The sequence below is a fragment of the Rhinichthys klamathensis genome, unplaced genomic scaffold, assembly GCF_029890125.1.
Source record: "Rhinichthys klamathensis goyatoka isolate OS25496 unplaced genomic scaffold, OSU_Roscu_1.1 h1tg000003l_1, whole genome shotgun sequence".
In the NCBI taxonomy this organism is placed as follows: domain Eukaryota; kingdom Metazoa; phylum Chordata; class Actinopteri; order Cypriniformes; family Leuciscidae; genus Rhinichthys; species Rhinichthys klamathensis.
This window is the reverse complement of record NW_026606556.1, coordinates 2,374,684-2,401,909: the sequence shown is the minus strand read 5'-3', so window position 1 is coordinate 2,401,909 and position 27,226 is coordinate 2,374,684. Positions and strand designations below refer to the sequence as shown.

At 37.7% G+C, this 27,226-nt stretch overlaps 1 protein-coding gene across 2 annotated transcripts in view; it reads right to left on the bottom strand.

Moving 5' to 3' along the window:
- Positions 1-27,226, bottom strand: part of csmd1a (CUB and Sushi multiple domains 1a) — a 663,682-nt gene that overhangs the window by 205,152 nt on the left and 431,304 nt on the right. For both annotated transcript variants that reach the window (XM_056249348.1, XM_056249359.1), the window contains exons 6-9: positions 13,128-13,240; positions 10,919-10,996; positions 5,629-5,710; positions 5,128-5,252 (exon numbers count right to left, since the gene is read on the bottom strand). In XM_056249348.1, coding sequence (XP_056105323.1) covers positions 5,128-5,252; positions 5,629-5,710; positions 10,919-10,996; positions 13,128-13,240 — 398 coding nt within the window. The remainder of the gene's footprint in view (positions 1-5,127; positions 5,253-5,628; positions 5,711-10,918; positions 10,997-13,127; positions 13,241-27,226) is intronic.

Below are 27,226 nucleotides of genomic sequence, written 5' to 3'. Positions count from 1 at the left end.
AGACATTGTTTTTCCTGAGACCTGAAGCTTTTCACTCTGGGGCATGATGCCTTGTCTTCTGAGGATGTCCTGAAATGTACACCGTACTGGAGATGTTCCCTTTCAATATTGGTTTCTCAACGTTGCGTCATCTGATGACGCTATGGGGAACATAATCCAATCACGACATGTTCTTGCGAAGTGTGCTCAGCAAAACGAGCAAGTGACGATTCTCTGTCAACCAATCAACGTTCTGCAGTGAGTCTAGCTCCACCCTTTAGGTACCAGACTACTGTGATAAGTACCCTAACGGAAGGGTCCCAAAAAAGTGGTACGGTACAGTCTGGTATTTTGGTACCATTCACAACTTCTAAGAATAGAAACGGAAATAATTGTGTACCGTCGTACTGCGTACAATTGACGATGATTCAACGGAGAAAATAGGCTTCAAACTTGCAGATTTGAAGGAGAAAAATTTGGAGGAAATGCTGTTCACCGCAGTGTTATATAGGGGGCGTTGCCACCCCAGATTCATGCGCTTGAACGCCATTGGCTATTGCAAGGCAATAGCATGATTCAATCAGGCTTCAGTATTTCTAGGAAAAAGGTGTTTCCCCATAGCGTCATCAGATTACACAACATTGAGAGACTGATATTTAAAGGGAACTACAGATTATACTTCCGAATTCTTGCATCTCCGCCCACAGAAAGTCGATTCGACAGAGGGTTATTAACAGAGCAGTTATTCTGAGGGTAAGTTTACTAAAAATTGTATCGAACTATGTCTTACTCTTTAAACAGCGTTAGGGTAAAAATGTAAAGCTATGCCAACAGCTTTATTACCTGTGTGAGACAACACTTTACTCCGAGGGTTGGGCAGAACTCGTAGAACGGTGTTACAATATATTCAGTTCCTGATATATTTGATCCCATTTGATGGCGCATGCATGGATATTGATGGATTCCCTGTTATGGGAGTGTCCTTGAGACAACCCGCAAACAAATGGAACTGAAAATATTAGTGCATGCTCCTCAAGTCACACTTTGTTTAATGGATTATTTTGAAAGTGTAATAAAGTTTCAATGTTAATCATAAACTGCAACTGTTTACATTTTCAAAACAATTCATAGTTTGTGCAATATGATAAATCACCTGAGCTGTTTTGCCTGATACAGCAGAGTAATATGAGTGAACCTACGGTGCTAGTCTAGGCTAATACATTTTACTTTTAATCTTTTACGTGTTTGGCCTTTTTTTAAATTGTGAGGCTTTAATATTAATTTTAATAGTTTGTGTCAACAACAATGACTAAAAACAACTTCCACGAGTGTACAGGGTTTCTGCCTAATAAAATGCATGTAAGCTACCCTAGTGTGATTATTCTTTGTCATCCTTCATTTCTCGCTCATTTTGTAGATAGCCAGTATTTCCCAAGCCAACAAATAAGCCTCAAGTACCCCTTATCAACACCATATAAAAAAAAACCCATATCATATTATACTGGATATTATGTATCATTAAAGTCACAAAGCTATAACAAAGCAACATCAAAATCTTTCCACATACCCCTGGTTTAGAATCATTGTCTGTAGAGTATACTGTAGGTCTAGAGTATACTATAGTTCTAAACCTGTAAGACTTTTTAAAAATGACAACCCCTCCTCTTATAATCTTATAATCTCAAAGTATATTATTTTATGTTTCACAGAAGAAATAAAGTCATTCAGATTTGAAACTATATGAGGGTGACAATAATTTTTTTTGGGTAGACTATCCCTTCAAGATGGGTCCACAAAAACATATATCAAGTTGTCTGTTGTCTGACCATATGTTGCACTGTGGATGTACTGTAGGTGAAAATAATTTTGAAAAACAACCTTCAAGTCAAGTTATTTAAAATGATGTGTGAAAGCGTTTAAAATGTAATGATCCATAGTGGAGTGTTAATCATGCTTAACATTCTAAAATCGCATTCAGGGGTGTTTTTCTTATTTTACAAGCAGAATATGTTAAACAAAGACATGTTGCACCATTTGTGATCTTCAACATTATAGGGCAGGGATTGCTTAACTTGTTTTTAGCCAAACTCAGTTGACATAAAATATTTACTTGTAGTCCCCTGAGATATTAAGATAATATTTTAATAAATTATCACATTTGCATGTTGTCAATGTTACAATAACAAGTAAGGAAGCAGTTGCCCCATGAATGTAACGCAAATAGAAAAGACAAGGAAAGTTTCAAAACAATATGTAGAATGAAGGAATGCAAAATTAAGTTAGTGTCTGGGATAATTGTTTATTAAAAAAGGGCTTTGGCACTCTTTGGCAAATGAGAACAGGCTCCATGTGTATGTATCATACTCTGCCAGAACTACCAGTGACTGCAGTGAACCGTGACTTTGCATGATAATGAATATATTGTGGAAACATCCCAAACAAAACAAGGATATATTGGTGATGATGACATATGTATCATTCCCTTTCAAAGTAACTTGCGCTGCTTCGATTGACGCTGTGGGAAAACTCTGTGTGATTGCGTTGTGCAGTGCGTTTGAAATCAGTGGTGTGGCAGGACATCAGAGGGGGTGATGTCACGACCCAGGAAACTATAAAGCATACCTAAACAGTGCAATGCTAGCTTCTGTGTCTTCAGTAAGCGCTATATGTGATTTTGTTTTATCGTCAGTGCCTTCTCTCAGGGTTCGGAAGAACAGGCTGGGGTTTCTTCCACCCCGAGTAAGGCACCAGGGCTAGAAATATCTAACTCTGAGAAGTTAGATATTGTAAGCGAAAATGCAGGAGATGTTGAGGACTTGCCACGTCACTCTCCTGCACTCTCCATGCCGTTTCCAGGTTAGACATCGACTGGCCAGCTGAAGAGCAGGACATGAGTCTTTGTGTATAATGCACAAACATCACACTATTCATCGATAGTTAGCTGTAAAGAGCACGGTTATGGGGCGATGCCTAAAGCGGAAGAGATGCTAGCCAGCTATCTCTCCCCTCAGGCTGCATCGTCCCTAAAGGCCCCGACATTGCCCACCAAAAGCCTGTCAGATCAACTTCGGCATTGGTGGGCAAAGCATACGAGGGGGAATGGGGGACAAAGAAGGATGGGGGGTTGTGTCGCATCTTGGATCTGCGTCATCTGAACCAGTCAGCCATGCAGCTCAAGTGCAAAATGTAAACCCGGACACAGATTGTGCCACAGATTAGATCTGAGGACCGGTTTGTCACTATATATCTCGAGGACGCATACTTCCATGTATCCATACTTCCACAACACAGGAATTTCCTGAGGTTCGCTTTCGGTGGCGAAGTGCAATGTGATACAAGCACGTCTTTCTCCTGTGCGCATTGAATTAATCCTGTCAGCCATAAACCAAATAAATCTAGGCCAGTCACTCACTGTGAGACCAAACAGACTGTTTGCGCTCGCGTCCACTCTGCAAACTGCCGCACCAAATCCTCCTGTGGATTTGGTGCATGGTACATGGTGGCAAAACCAGGGAGGCAGGGGCTGAGGCCCGGGGAAAGCAGGCTCCACCCCAAGGTGGTGGAGCAAATATGGAGGGTGTTCAGCCAGGCACAGACATCTCACTGTCCACTCTGGTACTCCGTCACACTTCTAGCTCCTCTGGGACTGGATGCTATGGTTCAGATATGGCCATGGATAGATCTGTACGCATTCCCCCCGATCGCTCTGCTCCCAGGAGTTCTGGAGAGAGTTCGCTATGACAAGGTCCATCTCACCTTAATTGCCCCGTGGTGGCCGGCCAGAGTGTGTTTCTCGGATCTTGTGTCTCTCCTCGACGGCTCTCCTTGGGAGATTCCAGTCAGGAGGGACCTTCTGTCCCGATCAGGGGGCTCAATTCTTCACCCCCGCCCAGAAATGTGGAAGCTGTGGGCCTCGCCTCTAAGGGGGCCCACCTCATAGATTCCAGTCTCTCAACTTAGGTCGTTGATACCATTCTTCATCTATTGTGCTGCAGGCCTTCTGTCCTCCTCCATTCCAGGATCCAGACCAGGAAAGAAACAATCTGCTATGTCTAGTTCGGGCATTAGATGCTTACGGTATGTCCACAGAACTGCCCTGTGGCATAAATCAAAATATCTGTTCATCTGTTCATCACCCAGCATCAAAGCAGAGGATGAGAAAGTAGATAGTTGAGGCTATCTCTTGTGTATATGAGTCAGCCAGACAATTCTCCTATATCAGTCCGAGCCCACTCTACTAGGAGTTCCTTTCTAGGTTAGTTTTTAAAAAAGAAATGTATGTGGATATAGGAATATAGTGAATGACAGTGCCTAGTAAAAGCAAACATCACTCCTCATTCTTCCTGATGAAATTAAAAGAGACGAAGAAAAATAGAAGATAAAAAAAAACTTTAATTTAAAAGCTGCTTCTGGGTGCTAACTTGTGCTGCAGTGATTTATACACAATAGCTCTGTTCCAAAACCTAATAAGCTTCTCTGCTCTTTATTGCCTTCTAATTGATGCATCCTGAAATAGAATCTCATAAGTGATTGTTTTGCAATTTGTGGGATTCGGCTCAATCGATTTCAACAGAGTGTATATGCAATAGCAATACCGTGTAATAAATTTAAACAATTTGAATGATTTTCTTTGGCATTTAATGAATTATAAATATTTTAATTATAAATAAAACACCCCCCCCCCCCCCCCCCCCCCATTCCACTTAAAATTTTCACAATGCATTGTGGAATTAACTTCTCTGCTACATAATAATATATTAATTCTGCCCATTTCTATAATGCTGACTACATTTTGGAACCGCTTTTGTGTTGTAAGCATTCCCCTGATGCCTTTAAATACTGTCGTGTAGGGAGTAGGGAGCACCCCAGGTTTTGGAACAGGGCTATAGTCGTCAATAAAATATCTTAAATGCATAATTCAAAATCAATAAAATATCTTAAATGCATAATTCAAAAGCAGACATGTTCTTTGACATATTCACATGTGCTAGTGAGGTCTTTGTTAAATCTGTGTGGCACAAACGTTCCTACGAGTTGTGTGGTCTTACTCCCCACTGCCATGCGCTACACATCTCACTTAACAGGATCTGACAACATCCCAACAGAAAGTGTCTGAGCAGGGGAAAAGAGACCCATATTTGCACTTACTCCGACAGATAGGCCTGTGGTCACTCCAGGCCGCCAGGGTTTCAGTCACTCTCTGGCAAGTGATGCTCTTTGATCCCTGCAGTACATAGCTGTCGTCACAGGAAAACTGGATGCTGGCGCCGATCCTGCCGAAGTTGAAATGACCGTCAGAGAACGATCAGCTATATGAGTCACATCAGCCCCAGACCCTCTATGTCCCTAACCCATTCCTTCTTTTGTTAGATTAGAAAGCGGTTTCTGTCAAACATCTATAAACCGCTTGTCTCTTCTGTTTTCAGAATCACTCACATTAAATGCAGAACATGTAACAGCCCTTGGTTTTTCCTTTAAGGGCATTAGAAACCCACTTAGTAGCAGCGACCAAAGGTCTTGGTTGTAATGGCCTATCGGTATAGGAGTTCAGACAGTCGTGTCAAACACCAGGCCCAGTCCTGATTAAAGCCGTGCCATGCAGTTAAAAGGATAAATGCAGTTGATAAGAGAACAAAAAAGAGGACCTACTGGAAGCTGGAGCCAATTCTTTTCCCATTCTCAGGAATCCCCGGATCTGGACAAATGTCTGCAGCCATCCCCCCTTGGCTTACTGCATTAGAGCGAGAGCGTGTAAGAGAAAGAAGACAAAAACAAAATAAATGAGACAGTACGTGTGATAGTCAACTGGTGTGTGTGGTATTCAAATCCAAGACAGCGTATCAGAAGGATCTCACCAGAATTGAACGTTTATAAAATTTCAACAAGAACATGTAAGTTAATCTGGTTAAATTTCACCCAAAAATCAAAAGAAATAAATTGGAATAATATTGTTTAAAGGAAATAAAACCTATTTTAGTCCCATTATCATATTTGTGACAAACAAATTAGCACCAATGACAAAAAAGCGTCAAAGTGCATACATTAAATATGACATACTAAGAACAAACCCTATAGAACCAATTAGGAACAAAAGCAATTGTATGTTCTAGTGCTGTTAATCGATAATAAAAAAAAAATAGAATAACTAATTCACAAATTTTTCTGTAATTAATTGCAATTAATCACACCTAAAATTAAAATGTTTAATATATTTTTTCATTATGATAATTTAATCTCCATTAATATCCAATAATTGAATCCCCATATTCATTTAGAAACAATATAACTATGTAGTCTAGCAGGAGAAATAGGTTCCCATGTACCCGTTTGGCATTTTTTTGTAACCTGTTTTTTTGGGACCCTAATAATGTCTAGTTACGAATTTCTTTATGTTGCCATATTATCAACTAATGTCCCATGGGGTTTGTTTGGCGGCCATCTTGAAGTGATGTCATCGTTAGGGGCGAAAAATGCAGATTTTCATATCTTCTGAACCACACAACATACAAATACAAATGAACCCACTTTTTCATATAATTCTGACACCTAGAATCAAATGGTAAGGTCATTGACATGATACACTTACTCTTTATTGGTGAAAAATAGGCAAATAACACATTTTAGGCTCATAATGCTGTAACTTTTACTATTTTGTTTTTGCAATAGTTTCCTGCATTAGTTCTGTTTTTCATAGAACCATGTCGGAAGTTGAAACGTCCAACTTCTGACCTCAGTGTTCAAAGTCAATCACATGTCTTGTGGATCACATGATATCGCCATGACACAACGAGTGCATTTTGTGTCAATTATTTGCCAAATAAATAAATAAATACAATGTTCAAATAGCATACAATGCTGGCGTTCGCTTTGAAAAATCAATGCTATATGCTTGTTGGAAGCAGGTCTTGCTGCCATCTTGGAAGTGCTGAGGTCGGGTTGATCGATCTGCCCTAAGTTCACAGGTCAGGTGTCTGATTTCGAGCGGAGTTCCAGATGTTATTTCCAAGTAGGAGGTGGGAACAATCAGAATTCCGAGTTGTCTAACATGCAGCATAACACACATCTGATTGTCTCCAAACTCTTTATTGTCATTTAAGAGTTTTTTTTAACTCATTTAAGACAGTGTTTACGAGGATACTTACCAAAATTGGGAATTCTGACATCATTTTGTTGTTGTTTTTTGTCCATTCAAGCGTGATAGGATGCAAAAGATAACTCACGTGCGAGTTTGTGCACTCAGAGAGCCGCTTCATGCGGTAGTACCGCATTGAGTTCTATTTTTTGACTTTAATGGTTTAAAATCAAATAAATCAAGTAAATAAGCGTGTGGTCATACACTGTAACGCTAGCCAAAGGATGCCAGGGGGGGGGGGGGGGGGGGGGGGGGGAGGCAAATAAAAACAAATGCTGCTTTAATTTTGACATCCCTACTACGTTCCTATTAAATTAAACATGTACAATGCTCATCAGAATGCCAGCAAAGATTGCATTTGCAGGTGGAATATCTATTCATAGCTGACAGGGGATTTAGGTAAGCTCAGGGCTATTTCCCATAAAAACCAAAGAAAGGTCAAAGCATGTCCCATGTTTCCTCTCTCCCCGCTCTCTTGTTCCTCTTAAGCCACAGTGAGTTTGTGTTCACACACCCTCACTTTCTGACATCCCTCCGAGTTCAATTACTGGCCAAAATCACATTAGGTGAGTTCATGGATGACCTCACTTCAGGTGTAGCATTGGCCAAATTTATGGTCCATATTTTTTGCCATTTATTATGGCAAGTAGTCTAACACAACTGCATGACATCCTAGCCAAAGCTAAATGTGGTCAGTAATATAGACTGTTCTAAATAAATATATTTCCTTGATGTAACATCCATAAATGAAATCCTATTGCATCTTTTCAAATAAAATATTAAGGATTGGCATACCAAACATTATTTAGGCTAGTGAAGTATAACATTAATAAGGTTTAATACTGATAAATACTGTATGAAGTGCTTCAATAGTTTCCTTATAGGAACTGTGTTGAGAAAGATATTTTATAATTAAAAGGTTTGCTTGATCTTAGTCTCAGCCTCAGCTGGTACATCCACAGTCCATTCAACAATCAGCTGATGCATATTACACACACAATCTACAAAGGCACTTTGATTAATAAATTATGTCTGAGACACTTAGTAACAAGTAACCTAGATATACAAGAGCAGAACCGTATATTGTTTTTGAGATGCGTCTCTTATTAGTTTTGGGGAGATAAAAAGTTGTCTGATAAAAAAAAAATATTATTGTCTACACACATATGTCCATAGACGATCAATGTGCACTGATTGATTGATTGATATCATTTTTAGGTAAACTTGCTCTCCAATAGTCTCTTCATGAACACTTGGATCATGAGGTAAGGCAAAAATATTAGATTTACAAAGACGGTCCCTCCTTCTAAATAAAACAGTCATGTGATTACTGGTAAAATCATCGTGTCACTGCAGCTGCCATTAGAATCTCCAGTTGCTATAAACAGTCAGTGTTTTCAGGTGTGCGCTTAGGACTTGCACATGTGGATTGGCGAGTCTAGCCTGAAAAAGAAATATGCTTTTTAAAGCTATTTGAGCATAAAAAAACGACGTTTATGGGACAGTTAATGTCATATTTTGTTGCAGTTTTTGGAGATTCCAGGATTCCACCATTCAAATATATAGGACTTGGTCTTGGGTGCCAGAAATAGCAGCTAGGAGGCATTGCAAATATGCTCGCAGAGTGAACAGACTTTCCTTGAAAGGGACATGGGTAAGGTCAATGCATTAGCAAATGGTGTGTGTGTGTGTGTGTGTGTGTGTGTGTGTAAGCTTTTCGCTTGTGGAGTGAGGCTTTTTGATCACCTGTCATGTCCTTCTTTTTGATGTGGTCTTCAAATGTCATTTCTTTTGATTGTTGATATCAGTCTCCAAAGTTATTCTGTCTGATCAAAGCGGGTGTCCGTTTTTTTCTGATCTATTTCTTGAGCATGTATTTTTCTCCAGTAGTGCCCTGCGATCACCTCAATATGTGTCAAAGACTTTCTTATAATGCATATGTAAACGTTTAATACATAAATGCCAAGTGTACTTCCAATCCAATCAAAGATCTAAGGGCTGCTCTTAAAGGCGCTGTAAGGCACTTCGCTAACTTAGCAACCCAAGTGTAAAAATCACATTCATTCTTCACAGAAATGTAGCAGTGTATAAATCTCTTAAAACATATCTGTCATGAGCTTTGAGGTTGAGGAATGACATGTGCTTCTGTTATAATCCAGTATGATTTCAACTTTTTAACAATTTTAATAATTTTAATCATAAAATTCCTGTTAAACTCCTGATATACATGCAATAAGGTCCGCGGAGTCTCAAAAACTAATATATGTATAAACATACCATAATATTTTGCAATAAAAGTCAAATACATTGTATTATACAATACATAGTCAGTAGTTTTGCACCATATTTGCGACGCTTTATTGGATGAGTAGTTCATTAACTTTTTTAAGTTAAATTTGCTAAATATAACAGTATATTTATTTTAACTTCTAATAAAATGTTGTACCATTGTGCTTAGAAAATGTAAAGTGCTGAAATCAACCGTTCCAATGTAATTTTCTGATGTTAAGGGTGCTCTTCTTGGTCAGAATGCAAAGTGGACCATAGTTTTTATGGCGATAGTCAAAAGTCTGGCAACGTAGGACTTAATGTACACTATAAAACAGTTACATTATATGCCACTATAAAAGTTACATTATACGCCATATGATTCATTCATTAAAAGCCATATCCATGTGAGTAACTACGGTAAACTGACTGACTGTGTGGTTTGTTTTAGTAAAATCTCTTCATCTGCTGTAAGTGAACTGGGCCGTTTGTCATGAAAACCCTCTCATGTTATATGTAATGACTGACTGGATGTCCATAAACAAGCTATTGTCATCACGCACACACTGTGTATATTTTGCAGAAGCTCAACTGAAGTGGTGTACTTCACAGAGTCAGCAGCTTTTGTGATGCTAATTGCCACGGAACATGTTCAACGGAGCGCAGAACGGGCGAAATCATCCATACAGCATAACGTTGCGTAGCTTCCTCCATCCTATTAAGAATATTATCAAGGGCATCTTTATTAAATTCATAATGAAAACAAGCAAGGCCACAATAGTGACTGAGAAGAATACAGTTGTGCTGAAGAGAATGGAACAGTTCAGCTTTATTTAACCCATGCTTCTATTAAATTCTGAAATGAATTACATATAGATGATATATTTATCAGGAGCACCGGTTTGCTTTACGCATATTAGCATTCCTTCAGCCAGTAGTATTACTGAACTTTTGGATTGTGGAGCGTGGTGGTTTATGATATATGATGATAAAATAATGGTTGTAGGTTTGAACCGATTTTGCAATACATAGAGTACTGCAAAAATACAGATGTGTCCCAAATGAGTCAAGATTAGGAAGAATGTGTACGTAAGGGGTGTAAAGTTTCCACATTTTACCTCATGTTTTATCTCTAGCAAGACTTCATGGCCCACAGTGAAAGAAGCTTAGTCAGGGACACATAATATTCAACAATATTGATCTGACTGCATTGACACCATTGTATAGAACTGAACTAAACTGGATGATGACATCACTGTTTTCTCCAGAGTTGCTGTATAGATAAATGAACTAAGTTAATAACTAATGATTTTTACAACAGAAATGAATCAGCACTGAACTTAAGCTGGACAATGACACTTTTACTCTCGATCTGCTGTACAGATAAAACAAGCTTTGTTGCATTCTTTTCCTGTTATCTCTGTAAAGCTGCTTTGAAACAATCTGTATCGTAAAAAGCGCTATAAAAAAAAAAGATGACTTGACTTGACTTATCCAGCTTGTGATGTTCTAAGTTCAACTGACTTGAAGTGCACTTACAGACTGCGTTTTTGTGACTTGTATCCTTGCTCGGAAGCATTTTCACCCCTCTGGATTTCAGCTCGATGGCCTTCTTCACTGTTGAGAGAGGGTAGAGGTGAAGTGTGTAGAAGTAGAAATCACAATCCATTTATACAGTTACCAAAGCCTGTCGAGTGCCCAAGAGTGCCAACACCTCATTGAATTCAAGCAACCCTCTATGAATTAGTCTTGCAGGGGCCATCAAAATGAGAGCATTCTGATGGCTAGAGGTATTTTCTTAATACCTTTGCATGAATGTTTTGCTAATCATTATTACATATTCAGGTCTTTAGCGACCCGGATTTATATCTAACATGGATGGATCTCTAACTGCAGCAATAGCATAAATATCAAGCATAGCGTCAGTTCTGGCAGGTCACGTTAGTCAAGCTCGTATCAGCTGACTCTCAGCTGATCCACGTCTACCTATAGGAATACAACGCCTATCACTGTATACATATACTGTATATAACTTCAGTATTATCAGCAGCTATTGCGTTTCTCAGGAGCTAATTACCCTTCTCCCTCCCCAGCTCCTCCTCTCGTCCAGTCAGGATTTGGCATTCTGATTCCCCTTGAATCAGAATAAATTCTTGAATTATGTTGTACTTTAAAATCTTTAATTAATGATATCTGCAATACATTCATGTTGGTTCTGTTCTGTTTACCCTAAGGGGGGTTATTGCTGTTCTCCCTGCTCTTATCCATGCTAGGCTGCATGGATGCACAGGAAGTTCTCGCCCAGAACGGAACCATACCGCCAATCCAAACTGTATGCTAATTGTCAATCGTATTTGACGATAGTGGACCGAACTGAAATTTTAATACCAATTACAAAATAATAAAATAAAGCATATTGCATTACCTTTTGGAACGTGGGAGGGTTCAGTTTGAGTATTCTCAAAACTATAATTTTCAACGTCGTCAAAATCAATATTTTGATTAATGACAGCTTCTTCACCAGATCCACCATCAAGTGAAAGTGAGACTAATATCGTCTCTGCAGTAAATCGCTGAGCCATTTTAAGTTTTGCTGATGATACTAGTGTGTTCTTTTGTTGTACACCTGCAGTAATCATGAGTGAAACATCACTTGATTGCATATCAGACATTGCCACATTGAAAACTAAAGGTGAATTGCACTTATTGAGTCATCAGAGATTGAAATATTGTTGCATAGAAAAAAATAAACTTAGGATGCTATATGCTTATTACAAAAAAATATTAGAAAACGGACATTCTTTTATATTTTAATTAGAATTTTGATTTCCTGTTATATTGTTTATAATGAAAAGATTGAGGAATACTAAGACGGTTGATGTCTAAAAAAAGAAATAATGAGGGGGAGGTTAGTGAATGACGTCCACTTTGTTATCCGAGACACAACTACCATTCTGGCATCTGGATGTGCTACCAATATTTTCATCATGTGGAGCCAATTTAGATTTCAAAGTAATTCTGAATGCAGTTCTGTAATTATGTCATGAAGGATGCCAATTATGACCTGGGAATCATGAAATAAATTCAATTTGCATAATTTTATCTCTGTATGACAGCCCCCCATACCCCCCATCAGTCAGTATGATAGTGATTTCATCTCTGCAGCTACTTTCTAAGCGGTTAAACTGACAGCATTACAACCATCTCCATTCTCACCTATTCATGCACTACGATTGTGGCAATTTTCTTATGCATCAATTCATTGTAAGCATGCACATAATTTGTAGCCTACACCAATTGCATTATTTCCAAAGCACATATATATTTTGATACAAAGAAAGTGCATTTATGTACGACACTCTAAAATGTAACAAATTCAACAAATTCCCTGAGCTTCCCCTGAGATTCACAGCATCCCTCGCTTATTATGCAAATAGAAAACACGATCATAAATGCATATCATGAAAATGATTTAAAAGGGCCTCATCTTGTGTTATTCATGTTGGGAACATGAATTCCCTCACTACTGTCGTGACTGATTTCCCAATTTAAAGGGGGGTATGGTGGGATGCTGTAATCATCATTCAGGCAATGTGTCTGCTTATTGAGTCACAGACAAGCCAAGATGTAATTTTTTGCTACAGCAGAACACACCAAGGGATATGCTGTCTTTCACTGACAACTGTCCCACATCTGCCAATAATGAGCGCTCCTCTCCTCTAGTGTCCTACACACGGTGACCCCTTACCTTGATATTGGGCACTAAATCCTTTCCTCCGATGGTTGCTGTCAGACGTGAAGTGAAGCCGCAGCCAATTCTTGCTACTGATGACAGGGGATGGCAAATTCATTCCAGTCAGCCTGAAAAGAAACAAGATTCTCAGTTCATAAAACAAAAAGATGATTAAAAATTAAATGTACAATCAGCTGAAAAATGTTTCATTACAAAATGACGTGAACTAAATAAGTACAGTTTTGGACACGTTGCAAAAAAATCATTTGAATAAATCAACATGGAAGTAGTTTCACATAAACATTTCAAATGTAATTATTTAAACACTCCCTATATTTGTCACATGTAGTAGTCATCCAAATACGCTTGACGCAGATATATAGACATATACAGTCTTTATTACACTAACAGAGCATGCAGGAGAACCTCAGGAGAGTAATGACATATACTTTACACATACAAGATGATGAGTGACACTGAACTGAACAAGCCAGGAAGTATATATACACAGAAGCAAACAAGGAAACTAAATGAGACACAGGTGTAACTAATGAGAAACCAAGGAAACTAACAAGAGGGTACGTTTACACGACAGTAGTGTACTAAAAAAACATAAACGTTTTTCCATTGCGTCTTTGAAAAGTTTCAGTTTTGCGTACAGGCAACAACGTTGTAAAAAACAATTCCTGTTCACACGGATCTGCAAAATTACTAATTTTGGGGAATCCCAATACTGCCCAATTAAAAATTAATTTAGACTCCAACTCAAAGTAAGATTATAAACTATAGGCCTATGTCTTATGCATGCTGTCCAGCAATGAGCAATGACAATCTAATTGCTTTTTTCAATGGAATTCAACAAACAAAGTCTTTATTTAGAAAAATAAACCATCAGGAGATATATATGGAAACATAGGAGAAAACACAAACCACATAAAACCGAAACGACACCGAACCAAGAACTGAATAAACTAAAGGCTTATATACACAAGGGAAATCAGAACAGATGTGGCAATATTTAGAAACCAAAGAAACTAATGACCAGGCAGGAACACAAAATGGGAACAGGGAAACTGAAACCAAAACACAATGAAACTAAGCAGACTATAACAACATGCCAAGTGACATTCCGCTTTACATAACTAAATCATTGTAATGCTGCAAATGCCTGAAAAACATTAATAGTCTGTACAGTACAGTAATATAGTCTGGTGGTCTTACAACAAATACCCAAGACTGTGAAGAAAATGATCGCGGCACAAACAAAACAAATGGATGCAATAGTTAATAAACTATGCCATATTTTTTTGACTGCAAATCTTACCTGTTTCTTACCCGTTACATTTATGTAATGCAACATACATTTAATAATATTTTGAGTGTGTTTTGTAACATGTAGACATAAATTATATATCAAATTTAACAAGAGAATTCAGATTATACATGTTTTTTTTTCATTTAGCATGCATTGATCTGACAAAAAAAAAGTCAATAACAACCCAGATGTTTTTTTTGTTAAAACATTGTTTACCATGACCTCAGGAAGATGGTGCTCATGTACGATATTGATTTCTTCTCTGTAGCTAATTTCTAAGCGGTTAATTTGACAGCGTCTCAACCCCGTCCTTATATATTCATGCAATAAGATTGTGTCCATTTTCTATCGCATCAATCCATTGGTAATATAGTCTGGTTTTACAACAAATAACCAAGATTGTGAAGAAAATTATTCCAGCAAGCAGTCAATTTCCTTTGTGAGACGTGGACACACAAGGGCTTCTCTACTTCTTTTCACCTGGGGCCTCATTTGTCAACAGTGCATACGTACAGATGTGTGTGTGCGTAATGAGTAAGAACAGTTTCACGCAAAGTGTGGGATCTACCAACTTGTGCTTATATGTAGGAATGTGTGTAAATATAAGCACAACTCTGAGCATGCTTACGCGGAGAATCTAGTGGTAGAATGGTGATACTACAAAAAGAAAGTGCCGCCCTGTTTCCTGTGTCCTAAACTCAATTAGTAATTTCATAGTTCAAGCTAGACATTTGCATAATTGATGTGAAAAGCTATAAAAGACAGCTGGGAATTCATTTGAAATGTATCTATAGCTGATCTCGCTTTGCTGAAAGATTTGGCAAACCATGCGCTATACAGAGAACGTGTTTTTTTTTTTTTTTATCCTCCTCCAGTAGCAGATATTTCCCATTTGTACGATGTGACCCTTTTTTGGCAGCGATTTTAATGTCAAACCATTTCTTTCTATTTTCTGGCGGTGTTCTTTCCTCTGACCCAACAGAATTAACAGCAGCCATTATTTTCTCCCATGTACAATTTTTTCTTTTGTTAGTTATGCCTAAAGTGAGTGACCCAAATAACACTTTTTGGTTTTCTTCCACTTGGCACACCAGTACTTCAGTTTGTGTTTCTGAGAAGTTTCTCTTTTCCTCTTTTTTTCCCCCTCTTTGCCATGATTTCAGTGAGGACATATACATTCACGTGATTTATAAAGGGAGGTGTTGTGACCATATATGGTTCATTAGAGGCTTTTCTGAATGCAAATGACACTGAACGTGAACGAGCATGGTGCTTAAAGGAACACTCCGACTTTTTGGGACTTTAGCCTATTCACCTTATCCCCCAGAGTTAGATAAGTCCATACATACCTTTTTCATCTCCGTGCGTGCTATAAGTCTGTTTGACGCACCCACCGCTAGCCTAGCTTAGCACAAAGACTGTATCTAAATGGTTGCAGCTAGCATACTAATCCAAATAAGTGACAAAATAACGCAAACATTTTCCTATTTACATGTTGTGATTTGTATAGTCACAGAGTGTACAAAAAACAAAGTCACATGAGACAGACATATTTTAACCGTATATATACTGGGAACTATATTCTCTGAAGGCGAAGCACTGCTACTTGGGCGGAGTGATAACCGCAGCACCTGAGACTCGATCTCTGCTCCTCACCACGGCGCGTCTCAGGTGCTGCGGTTATCACTCCGCCCAAGTAGCAGTGCTTCGCCTTCAGAGAATATAGTTCCCAGTATTTATACGGTTAAAATATGTATGTGTCTCATGTGACTTTGTTTTTTGTACACTCTGCGACTATACAAATCACAACATGTAAATAGGAAAATGTTTGCGTTATTTTGTCACTTATTTGGATTAGTATGCTAGCTGCAACCATTTAAATCCAGTCTTTGTGCTAAGCTAGGCTAGCGGTGGGTGCGTCAAACAGACTTATAGCACGCACGGAGATGAAAAAAGGTATGTATGGACTTATCTAACTCTGGGGGATAAGGTGAATAGGCTAAAGTCCCAAAAAGTCGGAGTGTTCCTTTAAGAACATTTGGGATTTATCAACAATGGTTACTTAACCGTGCTCACGTTTGATAAATACAGATTTCTTTTGTACTTGTCTAAATTTCATTCGCTAAATATAAAACCTTTTCTATGCACTGTTGATAAATGAGGCCCCTGAAGAAGTTATTGGTAAAACAAAATCTATCTCTTAATACCAACTTTATTGTGAGAGTGAACAATATTTCCTTGTTTTCCTCAATACACATTTTGGTGTCACTTCTTCTGTTTTTTACCTGCTGCTATTCTTTTCTTTAGTTTTTAAACTTATTCCAAGGTCCCTATTAAATCTTCACTTCACCTTCTCTTTGTGAAACTCAAGGTGTGTAAACTTCATGTTCCCTGTTGTGTGTATGCTCAGTTTAAGGAATTCTCCTGCAAGTGCCCTTAGTTTGAAGCCGTGACAGTAATGGTTTGGCACAGCTAAAGTCCTGGAGCAATATTTTTTTGTATCTTTTATATTTGTTTTTCAGGTTATTTGGTCATGGTGCTTGCTAAACATTCGAACTGAATGACTGCAGAGGATATTTATCTGAAATATTAAATCCGACATTCGAAAGCAAGGAGAAATGGTCACAAATCAAAGATGAAACTAAATCCAATCAAAAGCTACACAGTCTTGACAATAATCATTCATATCCTTAACAAGCATTAATGATGGCAGCTACAGCACAGTCATTAGCGTATAATTTAATATTCCATCCCAAATCAGAGCTTCATCTCCTTGATGATGAGACTATTTTGTTTTTGGCACTGAGAGCTGAGAGGAGTCTGAGATATTCTCTGTGTAGTATCTACGTGTGTGAATCTCATGAAACCTGACGATAACATGTCCAGGTCACATTTCTTAAAGAAAATTAATCCTGTTTTCAGGATTATTAGCAATGTGTTGTTGTTGTTGTTGTTTGTTTGTTTGTTTATTGTTCATTTAATGATAATTAAGCAAAAACTAATTTAAAAAACTGCACTACAGTACTAAGAATCAAATTAAAATGATACAATTAAAATTCATGAAGGCATAAAGGTAGTGCAAAATAAATAAATAAACAAACACACACAAACAAACAAAATAAAATTTCATATTTCCTTTTTTTTTTAGGGGTGCTTTTGCGAGATGCAACTTCATGTGTGTATTTATTTATTTGTTTGTTTGTTTGTTTGTTTACCAAAGATAAATTAAATTTTGTGGGGGGGAAATAAAGTCAACTAAATAAGCTGATTCCAAACAAGAGGCAGGCCTATGTTCCAAACATTGAGCTGACAGTGTGTTTGGTGGAGCTGAATGCCGCAAGTGAGGTAAAGCCTGTCTGGCACAAAATAACAGTGACTTGCAATTGATGCAGGCTGCTGTGTGAAGCCCTCATTTCTTTTCAAGAAAGTGGAGTTCAACAGTGCATGAAAACCAGGTTGAGCTGAGGAGGCAAAGGAGTAAGAAAGCAAAATGAGCGTGCTTTACAAGAGGCAGGTAACATTGAGAATAAACCTGACAAAATAAGCAAAGTCTGAAGAGATCTGTTCAGATAACACAAGAGCTGAATCACTGGGAGGACAACAGCTAAACGTGGAATATAACATATAAAAATTAGGGCTGTCAAATGATTAATCACGATTAATCACATCCAAAATAAAAGTTTGTGTTTACATAATATATGTGGGTGCACTGTGTACAATTATTTTGTGTATATATAAATACACACACATGCATGTGTATTTAAGAAAAAAATATTATTTATATATAATATATTCATATTTATATATAATATAAATTATATATAAATCTATACACAGTATATACATGAAAATATTTCTTAAATATATACAAGCATGTGTGTGTATTTATATATATAAAATAATTATACACAGTGCACCCACATATATTATGTAAACAAAAACTTTTATTTTGGATGTGATTAATCACGATTAATCATTTGACAGCCCTAATAAAAATAAAGGTGGAACTGTTTTATATCAAAATCTGACATTATAAACAGTTAGTGACTTCAATTAAATCTGACAGATTAAAAGCGTTGAAATATTATGTTAATCGAGAAAAAGAAACCGCTTCTGAAAATACAAGTTTAATCCCAAAAAAATATTAAGAAGCAGTAAGAGATGGATTTTGAACATTTATGAACACTTTTATACCCTTAACACAGTTTCTGCTCAACATTAATGGGAGTGTTCATTGGGGTTGGGTATCATTTGAATTTTAGCGATTCCGATGCTGCTTATCAAATCAGATTCTTATTGATTTCCAGTTTCGATTTCCATAAGGTAAAAAAAATCAAGTCAAACATTTAGATATCAAACATATTGTTCTGTGTCTTTTTGCAAAACATTTTGTAGCAGCTGAATAGCATGGAAAAAATTCAGCAGCCTAAGGAAAACTTACACAAGGAACTTTTGCCTAAATGGCAAAAACAACTAGTGGAAGACGTACCCTATCACCGGACTGATCACCCGACCACGTGGAACGTACATATAAGCTAACCAAACCTCTTCCCAAAGTCCTTGGCATTAGGTTGTTGCTATATATGATTGCTATTTGTGTAGAGACTGTTTATCTAGGGTCAGCGTATACAGAATTAGACAAGTTTCTACAAAATTAGACAAGTTATCTGTATTCATAGTAAATGTGTATTTACTATTTCATACCAGCCTCCTGAAAGACCACAATTGATTCCCCCATAGACTGCTAATTACCCATTCATTGCTTCGTCCAGTCCATTGCTCATCACACCCATTCAGTGGGCTCCGAGACTGGGGTAAGAACACCCATTTTGACCATTCTTTGTAATTCTGATTTGACCCTGCCCTGCATGGCTGGGTTCAGTTTCATTGAATATGTTAGTGGAAGCTTACCAATCTCATCCTTGAAAAGGTCTGGATATTCAGAATGAATTTGGCTTGCAAAGCTTGAAATTTCATCTGCGGTCACATGATGAATTTCTTTGTTGAACGACACCAATTTCATTTGCAAACAATCTGGTAAACCTATCTATGGTTGCACATTTCCCTTTACCACGTTAACACAGTCTCATCCCAAGAAGTCATATAACTGACGTCTTGGGACGTCTTTTGACCATACGTCAATATCCGCCTTTTTAGGGTACCCTTAAACGTCGGTTTATGACGATCCTGGGACGTCATACAACTGACGCTTTACCTTTAACGTCAGTTAGGTGACGGGGTAGGTTTAGGGGTAGGTTTAGGTCTGGGGTAGAGTTAGGATCCGATAACGTCATCTAACCGACGTTTAAGGGTACCCTAAAAAGGCGGATATTGACGTATGGTCAAAAGACGTCCCAAGACGTCAGTTATATGACGTCTTGGGATGAGACTGCGCTGACCACGTAGAACGAGAGGTTGTATGCCCTTTCTGTTGAGTGGCAGGTGAAAGTTGCAAAGCCTGCTTTGGATATCTCCTCACTTCCATAGCTTAATTCCTCTCCATTTTTTTTATTTTCGTGACCAAAGCTTCAGAAATGACATTACATTTGGCCCCTGTGTCTACTTTAAGATCAACTGAGTGTCCATTGATGTATACAGTGCAAAACTAACTTTTGCACATCCATTGGGATAAATTGAAATAAGTCCCATTCACACCAAAGCGACATGATCCCATTCATTTTCAATGGAGGGCTGGAGACTTGCAGCGACACGAGCAACAGTGACCGTTGGTGACTGAAAGTAGGTGTCAATTTGTTGATTGATTGATCGTTAATCTGGTTAATGATTTAATGCAATGAGCAGGCACTGTACTTTATATTACAACACTCTCAGCAGAATTCTACTTTTAATTCTTTTAAGTCTAATTCCTAGTCAAATTAGAAATTATATCTTAGTTTTATAGATCATTTGTGATTGCATTTTCTTAAGATATGGCCAGACATGCAGTCTACCAATAACATTAGAGCGACAGCACTGGGAACGCCCACAAGTGTCTTCACAGTACAGATACTAGCGACACACAGTGCCAAAAACGCTCGCAATGTGAATGGGGCTATAGTCCAGTCATTTTATGAAAAAAGGTTGAACAAATTGCAACAGAAGCAAACTCAACTGATTTTGTATCCTCAATATGTCCAGAGTAAGGAAAAAAAAAGCCCCGAAGAATCCCATTAGGGGAAAGTTTAGAAAAAGACCCAAAAATAGCCTATTCATTCGCCTATTCATTCTGTTTCTCATTCATTATACGGTAAAAATTTTATCCTTTAGATATCATCTTGAAAATTACTGAGTTGACTACCTACATCAAGACAAACAAAAAATGCATTACAAGTTTTTTGAAATTGTTTGTTAACATGGGCAAACGGTGCATAATCAAATTACGTATGTGCTAATTTGCATAAATACCACAACAGATCTAAACATTGGGTATAGCCAGGTGAAGATGTCTTGTAGAACCTTGTTGACGTATAACAGTAAAATACTTAATGTTAAGGTCTGAAGGGAACCCATTTAGGCTACCCTTGAGCATTAATGCATAGAGGAAGTCAGAAGTACTTTAGAAACCAGCCTTTATTAATTATTATTGCAGAGATGGGGTTTGGGGCTGGGGCCGTGGGACTGTTTCTGGGGGACGAGTCTGAGGGAAGAACAGGAGACACACGGGTAAGGAGAATGCATAGGTAAAATAAAAAGTGGCTGGATCAAACAATCAAATTAATCCATGTAGGAGAAACAAAAGGAAATCTTTCTTACCTGAGTGACAGTTGAGTGACAGCTTGTGGACCTTGAATGATTAACTGAATCTCTGCCCCTTATGGGGACATTTGTTTGCCTCTATAGTCTTTTCCTGTAAGATGTCAACAAGATTCTACAAGACATTTTCACCTGGCTAGACCCAATGTTTAAATATGTTGTGTTATAAAATGACTCTGTTTTTTATTTACTCAGATATGCCCTGTTGTATTATAACTATTATTTATATTTTTGTATATCCAAAGATTGTAAGATAATATTTGGCTGTACGAGCTGTTATTAGATACCAGTACCACAGTTGTGTTATTGTAAAAAAAAAAAAAAAAAACATAATAAAAACATAAAAAAAGATATGTTGTGTTATTTATGGAAATTAGCACATACGTAATTTGATTATGCACCGTTTGCCCATGTTAACAAACAATTTCAAAAAACTTGTAATACATTTTTTTGTTTGTCTTGATGTAAGTAATCAACTCAGTAATATTCATGATGATATCTAAAGGTTACATTTTTTACCCTATTCACGTGAGAAAAAGTATGAATAGGTGAATGAATAGGCTATATTTGGGTCTTTTTCTAAACTTTCCCCTGATGGGATTCTTCTGGGCTTTTTTTTTACTTACTCGGGACATATTGAGGATACAAAATCAGATGGGGGGGGATTGCAGATTCAGTGTCCAGGTTCTTTTAAAACTCTTATTATGATTGCTTCAAAAAATCAGTGAGACTTTTGCCATTAAACAAGATTTATTGCATTTGAACAGTATTAATAGATTCGTTTTTGTGGATAGTGGTAACAGTGATGGTTTATTAAACTCTGGTTTAATTTTGATGATTTAAACTGGTTAACTTTGTTGTTGTTGCTGTTGCTGTTAACTTACTGTCAAATGTGTCAAACACAAAAACAACTTGTGTATTATGGCGGACTGAGGGATAAACATGGATCCAAGGTGGCAGCAAGGGACTGTCTTTATGAGTGAGTTAGTAGAACATTAAGTCAATTCAAAAATGCTGCTCATTCAGAAATGAAACAAGGTTTTAAACAAATAGATTATATGAACTTTGCACACCACCTTGAGCGAGGCTCAAATGACAACCGACACGTTGCAGTGTTAACGCTGAATCTGACGCTTCACGGACATGACAAATTGATTTATTATTTTTACGAATTCTGAACAAATTGATCTGGTATAATGAAAGCTATACAGACGCAGATAATGACATTATCATTATCTCTTTTTCTCTCTCATAATACTCTACTGAGTAATCCTATACACCAATAACTTCACTGAAGCAGCCCCAGCCATCATTGCTAGTTCTAATGTGTTCAAATTAGTAACAGAGGTTTGGGCTCAACTCTCTAACTGCCGAATTGAGATTTAAATCTATGGCGGGAAAAAGTTCCGTACACAAGAGGCTTTCTTTTGAGACACTCCATGGTTTTTTCTTAATTATTTAAATACTTGCTTTGATGTACTGTTGTATATATAAAAAAAAAAAAAATCACACTCTCAGTCGTGCAATATGGCTATATAGTCTATATTGTAAATAAATAAACGTGAACAGATACAGGACAGACTGGATCTGCCAACACATTAAATCTGACTGGACGAGCAGTGTTCAAATCCGTTTGCTTGTATACGGAGTAAAAATGGTAATATGACTGTGAGACTCACTTAAATGTACTTTTATGCACAATTTGACATTGACAGAAGAGATACCTGAGTTGTTTCTTCCTATTCGATAAAACTTAACATGGCAGGTCAGCCAGTGTCTGTCCGTAAGGCCTTTGTTCTGGAAATTGCTTTGCAGAAGTCAAAGTAATCAATAGGTTTAGGCGGAAGATGATGTACTCTAGCTTTCAAATCCGCCTGTCAGCTGTCCATCTCTCAACCAAACCCTGGCATTCATTTTTTTAATGGACATTATACTTCCTATTTGAGACAATGCAGATGAATGAGCTAATTTATTTAAGGGTGAGACGGCCCTGCTTTTAAAGCAAAACAGGATTGTTTGTAGCAAGAACCAATTGGTCAATGTGGCTTGAGTAGATGGTGGGTGGAGTCCAGTTCATTGTGGATTTGGGTGCACATCTTGATGTTTCAAAATCTACAAATGTGTGCGGTGATCGACAAATGCACAGAAAGCCACCCAGAAATATACAGGATGCAATCTACAAATCAATTCCAAGCAGTGTCGTGTTTGTGACATAAACACACACACACACACACACACACACACACACACACACACATATATATATATATTAGGGGTTGCACAGAGTAGACTAGTCAACTTTAATGCTCTACCATGATAGCCGCTGATCATGGCTTATAGGACCCAGATAAAAATCGAGTCTTAGCTCGAGGTTAAGGCTTTTTTGTTCATTAATGATGTCATCAGCAACTAGTCAACGTCGGAAAAAACAATTGATGCATCACAATTCTCTCTCTGATTCTGGATCGATAGACCCTTTTCACATTTCCAGGTTTCTCAGAAGCGGAGGTCGACAGTGGATAAAAATCCACAAGAGTGTTCACAACTTTCAAAAAGAGGAAAAAAATAGAGAGAGATTGATAACGGCAGTCAGAAGAGTTATTTTTAACCACAGATGCGCAATGACACTGCGTGTATTAAAAACATCCGCATTCTGCTTGCTTCCAATTCCTCACACATACACAAACACCTTCCATAGTGGGCTTATATATTAAAAATATGAAACTCACTGATAAAAGGCTGCTTTCAATTCAATGTCAAACACTCCGACTCTGTGTAAGTTGTTGTATTCTCTTCCGGTTCTGTTGTCGATCCGCGTTCATTGACGCTGCTGACGTAAGACGCTGCTGACATGTATCTGGTGCGCCCGATCTTCGTTTACAGTCTGAGGGAGACGCACGCTGTAAACAAAACAATCTTCGCAAACATGACTAAGGATTTCCACACAGAGGAAGACTTGCATTATTTTGATTATTTTGCCCAGCCATATTTATTTGAACCCGAATACACAGACACACCAGATAACACGTCAGCAGCGTCTTACGTCATCAGCGTCACTGCGGACTCGTGAACGCGGCTTGACAACAGAACGGAAGAGAATACAATGCTGAATAAAGTCGTAGTTTTTGTTATTTTTGGACCAAAATGTATTTTCGATGCTTCAAAAAATTCTAACTAACCCACTGATGTCACATGGACTACTTTGATGATGTCTTTATTTCCTTTCTGGACAAGGACAGTATACCGTGTATACATTTTCAATGGAGGGACAGAAAACTCTCGGACTAAATCTAAAATATCTTAAACTGTGTTACGAAGATGAACGGAGGTCTTACGGGCTTGGAACGACATGAGGGTGAGTCATTAATGACATCATTTTCATTTTTGGGTGAACTAACACTTTAATGCAATTGTTTTAATACAATTTTTACATTTGTTTTTATTTTTATTTTTAAAAGGTATTATAATTACAAATGTAATGAAATAAAAACGTCAGTAAACTAATTAATTAGTAAGAAAAAAAAAGTAGATCAAGAATCGTTTTGGAATCTGATCATGACTCCCAGAATCAGAATCAGATCGGTGAGGTGAGGTGCCTAAAGATTCCCACCCCTTCTTTTCCATGGACCCACTAGCACTTCGCATCTCCAGACGCAAAAATTATAATTTTTATAAACAATAATTTAATTGCCTGCAGTTGTGTTGTTAATGATAGGGCTGCCGTAAAGGTTTTGGCTGGGGGTTAATTGTCATACAAATTCATGTAATGAATTATTTAATATGTTTGGTTTCTTCAGGTAAGGTAAAGTGTAAGCTTCATATAAATACAAATTAAGAGCAAAAAGCAATGTTAAGTGGTTTGCTGGGCTGTTATGTGTGGTTTGTTATTTAGTTGCTAACTTGCCCAAAAAAGTTCAACCCCAAGTATCTGTGTCATTCAGATCCCTAAGGGACCGTTCGGTATTTATGGAATGGACCACAGGAGGAAAATAGGGGAGGGTCATGTCTTTTTATTCTTTGTTGAGGGGAGGGTCATCCAACGTTTTTTTAGCCTAGGGGGAGGGTCCCCCAACTTTTGTATTCATGAAAACAGCAACATTTCAACATTTTGGTCTGACCCAACAAAAATCAGACGCGAAAGATAAAGTCCAGTTTGGCGCTGTTTGACAGTGCGCGCGCTACGTGCTCAGAAAAAGTGCATCATGTCAGAACAGAACGACAATGAAATTTTTACCCGGCAAAGCTTTAAAGTACGAGCAAATAATGAACTTTTGTGATTGCGAATAGGTGCAGTGTCCTGTGAGTGTAACTCTACCCCTGCATTAACATGTGACGTGAATGTACGTTGAGTTGTGTACAGTATTGGGACTGCCTTGTTTATACTTTCGGAATTGTTTATACACCTCCCCAAACGGACGAGGCGTTTATATTTGACGCGCTCGCCGTTGTACTATTCTGTGAAACGACAGGAGGCGACTTGGAGAAATTCCCCTCTAAACCACCTATTCTTAACCATAGGGCCCGAGCGCCACCTGGAGGGCCGCAAAAAACTTTAAGTTTTTCACCTGTGGGCCGCGGGACCAAACAAGTTATCAATTGAAGACACCAGAATGAACACTGTTATCCACAAGACAGTTACAATACACCATCCCACCACTAGTGGCAGTAATGCCTCAGTTAGTTGTTTAACAAACGCCATTAAGCAGAAGACACTCAGTCATTTGTCTCAAATCATCGTTAATGTACATACTGACTTCACCCTGTGCTGCCTGCAATATACATTTAGTTTTACATTAATTTACAGAAATCAGCTGGTTGAATGAAAATTGCTGATGTCATCGGATTTTCAGGTGATATTCTCAATTCATCCAGTTAACGGACGCTCTGAGGTAAAGTGAATTCAGCCTGCAGACTAAGCAACGATTGTATTTAATTGTACAGTAAAATCATAACATAGTACAGACATGATCTTAATTCCATAATGTCCTTAAACATAACAATATTGCTGGCCATAAACTGATAAAGTGTACGTCCGGTGTGCGATACCTCGAGTTGTCATAGACGCGACGTGGCGCGGCGCTGCGCTTCTCGTCCGATGGGCGACCCCCTTAAGAAAGCATTCACAATAGCAGAGGAGTTGGTTTTACCTGCCTCTGTGGATATGTGCCGTGAGATGATCGGAGAGGCTGCTGCGTCTCATTAAGAGGGGAACATAAATAGGGAGTTGTAGCTTGTTCAAATTGGACTGTTTTGACTGTTATTGTTCATTTGTAACAGATATGAAGAGCAACTTCAGGTTCTGCCATGCAAAAATGTAGACTGCTGAAACAATTATTAAATTATTTTGCAGATTATAAAGCTATATTTTTTCATGTGCACTTTATTTCAATTTTCAATTTTCATTTACAACTTATTTATTTAATTAGAAAAATATTATTTTGAATTTATTTATTTTAGCAACACATTTTATTGTTTTTATTTTATTTATTTTTATTTATATACATTTTCTATTTTGTTTTGTAAGTAAAATGTGTAAAATCTAACACATGACTTGAGCCTTTAAATATGTTTTTGCAGATGCAGATTGATTTGTTCCATGAATTGTTGTGTGTTTGGCATCTTGTTGTATGTGCAGGTTTACATACACATGAATAATAAACTGTTAAACTGCAAGTGGATTTCATTTAGTTATTGAATACAAATCAAACCAAGGGTGAGATCAATAAACCAATACAGTGCTAATATTTGAATGGGCCCTGGACCACTTTGTACTGTAAAATTTGGGCCCCGACATCAAAAAGGTTAAGAACCCCTGCTCTAAACCATGAGGAATCAGCGGTAAGAAGAAGGTACACAGGTGAATGTTTATTTTAGTACACTTCACCAAAACCACACTACAAAAGAATCGTGTAAAGCAGTAAACCTTGAGATTATAGGCTACTTGTTACATTAGAACAAAATAAATTAATTTGAGAACATAACCTACAACTAAATTAACGACAATTTACATATTTTCTAATTTCACTAAACATTTTCATTTATTTTC